Genomic DNA, 5,537 nt, shown 5'->3' on the forward strand with positions numbered 1-5,537 from the left:
GCTCATAAGGCGACGCGCCTACGCGCCGCTGGAGGACGACGAGCACAAGAACAATCAATACAATCAATTACTTCCATCAATTATCACAGTCTTTTATCACAGTGATCCAAACGTGTCCTTAATCAGAAAACCCCTCACAGTCTGACAAGTATATTATTCTAGAACTCTCTACTATCCTATTCTTAGTAAGATATTCAGTCTTAGTAGGATAGTATATCATTTAACTCTAAGCCCCGCGATAGTTATTCTATTTATTAGAATCCTAAGTAGCTTCCTAACTACTCTTTATTAGACCTAGAGAGAGGATCCTTCCTACTATTACTTATAACATAATAGTTAATGTAGAGAAGCTAAGCTTTAAGCTTATTATAATTACTATAGTAAAGGTTAGACTTATAGGTATTAATTATAGTTTCTTTAGTATAAGAAGTAGTTAGAGTATTTATTATAATATTACTACTAATTAGAAGAGTATTTAATAGATTAAGAGTATAGCTTAAGTAGAAGTAATATAAGACTTATAGTATTAAGCTTATTATTAGTTAGTTTTTATAAATAGATAATAGTATATAATAGAATAGTAACTTAAGTAAGTAGAATAACTTTATATATTCTACTTATACTTAGAACTAAAGTTAAATATATTAAGCTATGAGAGCTTAATATCTAATACTATATACTAAATAAGTATTATACTTATTCGTAAGTATTATAGTACTAAGCGTATACTTACTAGTAAGCGCTTATTATTAAGTAGTTATATAATAACTATTTCTAAAGAGTATATATTATTTTATAGTCTTATTACCTACTTATAAATTACTTAAAAAATAAATCTAACGGCGAAATATTCTCTATATTTTAAGGCTGGTCGTAATAAGGTTATTATATAATGTATGTTATAGAAGAGGTTAAGGTTCTATAGTCTATTTATTATACCTATGTTATTTTTCTATTCTTCTTCTAGCTAAAATAATATAGGTGTAACCTTAGCTATAATAAATACTATCAAGATATTTTAAATAGGTATTAAGAATTATATTATAAGCTAAGCTAAAAAGTGCTAAATACTCAGCATAATATTACCTTAAAATATATTTAATCACTAGTAGATAAGGTAAGAGGTAGGCACTAAGCTATGATAGAATCTAAAGATAGCTATACTAAGTATTTATTAGAGTTTTTATTTTTTCTAAAATTACTTTAGTTTAAGACACTATATAACTAGTAGCCTATATATAAAACTTGTGCTATATACATACTATATTATGATGGGTCGAACTACGTTCCGCAACTCGGACTGGACCGTGCGCATGGCCTGAGATAAATAGCCGTAAGATTTTTCTGACAGTGAAAAGAATTACGCACTTATATAGCGACAACGATAAGAAAGTAAATTAACTATCTGATGCGCACTGCGAAGAACGTCTCATCATTAACCCATGCTGCCATGGCTTGGCTACTCAATACGCTTGGCTATCTTCCTACCTAGATCATTACAGCCTCGGACTTAAGCTGTAGATTGTCGTAATTAATGCAAAGGACCCGGAAACCATGCCTTTAAACGACATTGGATTCCACATTCTCGTCACGAGAGCGAATTATTGCGTTCCGCGTGAACCCTTGAAACGATCTCGGATGTCGATCTTTGGGGACGCTAGGTCCCTTTCAGGCATACCACGGCCAGGCTCCCCTCAACAACGGAAATAGGAAGATCAACCTCGTTTATCCTGTTGGTGGATTCCATGGAAGATGAAGATTTGTATAACGCATGTCGGAGGAGGGCAGAAGGTGCGGGGGAGATGTCGTCAGACGAAGTTGAATGTCTTTTGAGGAATGTGGATTCCTCTTGCATCTGAGTGGCTGCCCCCCAATTACGCTACTAAAGAACGATTTCATGCCATCATCCTTACAGCCAATCAGCTATGTTCATAATTAACTAGCCACCAGCTCTTATAGCCACTAGCGGATGTCTCTTCTCGGTCACGAAACCTAACAGTAGTCGAAAAACAGGTTTTGCCATTATCACCATATCGATTCGAATGAGGGAAAGACTTCTTTGCATATATGTGACAGGGCTACCTTTCCTGCTAGCAAGTGACACTGGTAGGCCGATGGTATCATCCATTTAACGCTGGAAAACGTGGGCCATAGAATCCATAATATTATGCTGTAGTGAGTAAAAGGTTGTGCAAAAGGAAAAGACTAGCGTTATGAAGCTTTATAGGAAAGAATAGGAAACTGTCTAACACTCGAAGGGTGATGCATTAGCGGTATCTTGTTTTCTAGTGAAACGTAGTTTCCATTCTGTTCATATCGTCGGTGGATTTGATGCTGATCATGGAATCTGAGCACTTTCCGACGCAGTTGCCTATCCAAGTCATTATAAGAGTATCGGACTAAGAAAAAAAATGCATTCTGTTCACTATTAAGACTAAGCGCACAAGATCCACAACTACTTAAAAAATGCTCCATTCTAATCTTTAGCTTTGAAGCATGAAGTAGTGGATCATGATCTCTGAACAGGTCTGAGCTTGACCATGAGCTCCGGTTTTTCCCACAAAGTGTACACCTTCTGGTCCATCCAACTTTTGCTCTCCGGGCATAGTTCAAGATCATAATTCCAGAGTATCATAGCACCAATGACACGCATCTCGTGATATGCTAGGCTATGACAATTTGTTAATGCTAACTCATTCTTGTGGGAATTTAATACGTACTTCTTTCCAATACAGTTACGTGGCCCAAAAGAAAAAGGCTGTAACACGTCTTTCCTGTCTGTATTGTATCCGCTACCAGGCAGCCAGCGCTCAGGAACAAAGTCTTGTGGATCTTTGAAATTTAGAGCAGAGGAATATGCAGCTTTTTGGGCTATAGCAACGCTTGTCTATATAGTACGAAATTGTTAGCTTTTCCAGAGAAATAAATGTGTACACATTGGATGAGTCTTCACCTTCTCTGGCACCCATTCGCCACAGATCACAGCACCCCCTTGTGGCACTTCCCGAGGTGTGCCGATTGCCACTGGTGGATAACACCGAAATGTTTCCTGAAAGCATGCACTGAGGTATGGCAGGCGTGGCAATACCTCGAGCGATAGGTCTTCTTTAGACAGGGCGCGCACTTCTTCGACGACTTTCTTTAACTTTTCGGGATTTGTAAGAAGCAAGTAGGTCATTCCGCTTAGCAATGTCGCTGTTGTTTCGGTGCCAGCCACCATGAAGGCTGATGCGTTGGCATGCATCTTTGAGAGAGGCAATTGAACTTTCTGATTCTCCAGAACAAGCTTCCAGATATCAGATTTGCCAATATCGGTCCCTTTCGCAAGTCTCTTGTCCACTCGTTCGATGGAGTGCTGGAAATGTTCCACCTCTTTACCACGTAGGGATGGAGGCATAAACGTTTTTAACAAGAACCCTGCTGAAGGGTACTGTTTTGCCAGGCGGAACATGTTGAGAACTTTGATACTCTCAAATACTGCCCTGACCCATTGCGTATACTTGCCCGTATCCAACATACCCAATGGCTCGCCAAAGGTAAGATCTCCCATAATGTCAAAAGTTGTACAATTGTACATCCTCACAAGATCAATGTGAGTCTCTGGGTCTGCAGCTATAGTCTTGTCAAGGATTTTGTTGAGTTTATTGACATGGTGATAGATAAGAGGTTCTTGGAGTCTTAAAGCCCTATCGCTGAATGCGTTGGCGAATACCCTGCGTACCTGTCCGTGCGTTTCTGACGTTGGTTCCGCCACAACACTATAATCGCCGTTTAGGTCAGGGCTGTAGAACTTCGTGTCTTTCAGGAATTCTTGGCGTGCTCCTGTACGATGACCAGTGATATCTTTCCATGCTTGCGGAGAGATATAACTCAATTTTCCAGGGGCAGTTCGGACGACCTCGCCATACTTTTCATGGCATTCAGTAACCCAAGAAGCTTCCTCGCCACGGAACACGCGGTAAAAGTAGTAAAGGTTGGTCGCAGCAGCAAGTTTCGGACCGGGAACTAAATTTTGAGTTAGCGTACAAAATCTCCTACGGCGCTATCCCCAATTACTTACATTTTTTCAAAGGGTGAAGGAAAAGATTATAAACGACACCTGTGACGACTCGAAGAACAATCTATAATTTTCAGTCACGTTAAAATGCATGGGATTTGTTTCCGTCTTACAATAGCACCTATCGTAGGAAGACAAAGAAGTAGGTGTTCTTGTCGGATTGCGCCGAGATCAAAAGGAAACTTCGATAGGACTGTCATGATAATGTCTGAGATAACGGGGTGTGGGGAAAATGGAGTGTTGAGGTTGGTGAGACTTGCGTTCTGCTTCGATTTATACTTATGTGTCGTGTACATTCACCTCCACCTCTGCCCCAGCTGACACAGAAGTCCTTGTCTCGGAGACACGGATATTTACTTCCTAGCTCATGTGATTGGCAGGTGCGGCCGTGCATAGGCGGTTCTGGCCTTGCGATATTTTCGTTCTGTCTGTTGCATAAACGCACAACACACACGCCAATGCTTTCCTCCCCCACTTCGTATAGTAATGACGAATTAGCTCGGACGTATTATTAACGGCAGTGTATAGTCAATGTGAACTACTTTACGATCTACGGTATAGCCCCAGGGTGTACCGTAGTCTATACGCTGTTAGTGGCAGAATCCCTCATTAGTTCACTCGGAAGCCGGCATCGCTAACTTCCGTTCTCCGCTAGTAATTACTCATATACGACAGATAACTTGGCAGCTAAAGATTACAGCTACGTCACTGTGTGAGGAGGGCCAATCTGCGATCTAGAGAAGCTAATTCTCACAATAATTAAGAACACGCCTTTATTACGGTCGTGCACGGGACGGGCCGGTGTGCATCACGTCAGATTTTAGAATGTATCCTAATAACAGGTTACAGGCCCTGTCACCCTACCCTTTAACTAGACATAGCGTGCGAAAGAGCACTTGTTAGCGCCAATAAACTTTTAAATAGAGTACTTCTCGTAGAGAGTTAGGTCTTACAAGCAACAAGAAGGATTCTTCTCTTAACAAGAGACGAGAAGGTAAGGAGCCTATATACGTCTACGGTAGAAGTAACTAGATATTATAAATCTTAAGATTACTATATATAATACCCTATTCTACTAAGACTAGCTATTTAGCATAGTACTATACTATAAGATAGTAGTACTATAATAAACACCTTTCAGCTCTAGCCTTTTAAGGCACTTCTATATTAATAAAGTTTTAAGATCTATAAAAACTTATTTAATAGTAACTATAACTATTAATTCTATATTATCTATTATAATTAAACTATATATTGTTACAAGTAACAAGAAGAATTCTCTCCTTAACAAATAATGGGATGGCTAAAGGCCTATAGACGTCCACGTTAGAAGGTAATAATTATCGCGGGGCAAGGATCACGTGACTTGGTATCTCGCTAAGAGGTAATATCTCACTAAGAAGATAGATACTATAATACTAAGAGATACTAGAATATCTTAAATATCTTAAGATACTAGGGTATTTAGGAGATACTATAG

General features: G+C 39.3%; 1 protein-coding gene across 1 annotated transcript; it reads right to left on the reverse strand.

Moving 5' to 3' along the window:
* Positions 1-2,509: 2,509 nt before the first annotated feature.
* On the reverse strand, positions 2,510-4,257 carry COCMIDRAFT_10351 (uncharacterized protein; the record flags this gene model as incomplete). Its single annotated transcript, XM_007695730.1, has 5 exons — positions 2,510-2,669; positions 2,721-2,887; positions 2,954-4,005; positions 4,061-4,121; positions 4,171-4,257. 5 exons carry the CDS (start codon positions 4,255-4,257, stop codon positions 2,510-2,512), a joined length of 1,527 nt encoding a protein of 508 aa, XP_007693920.1.
* Positions 4,258-5,537: the final 1,280 nt, after the last annotated feature.

Source organism: Bipolaris oryzae (genome assembly GCF_000523455.1).
Source record: "Bipolaris oryzae ATCC 44560 unplaced genomic scaffold scaffold_415, whole genome shotgun sequence".
In the NCBI taxonomy this organism is placed as follows: domain Eukaryota; kingdom Fungi; phylum Ascomycota; class Dothideomycetes; order Pleosporales; family Pleosporaceae; genus Bipolaris; species Bipolaris oryzae.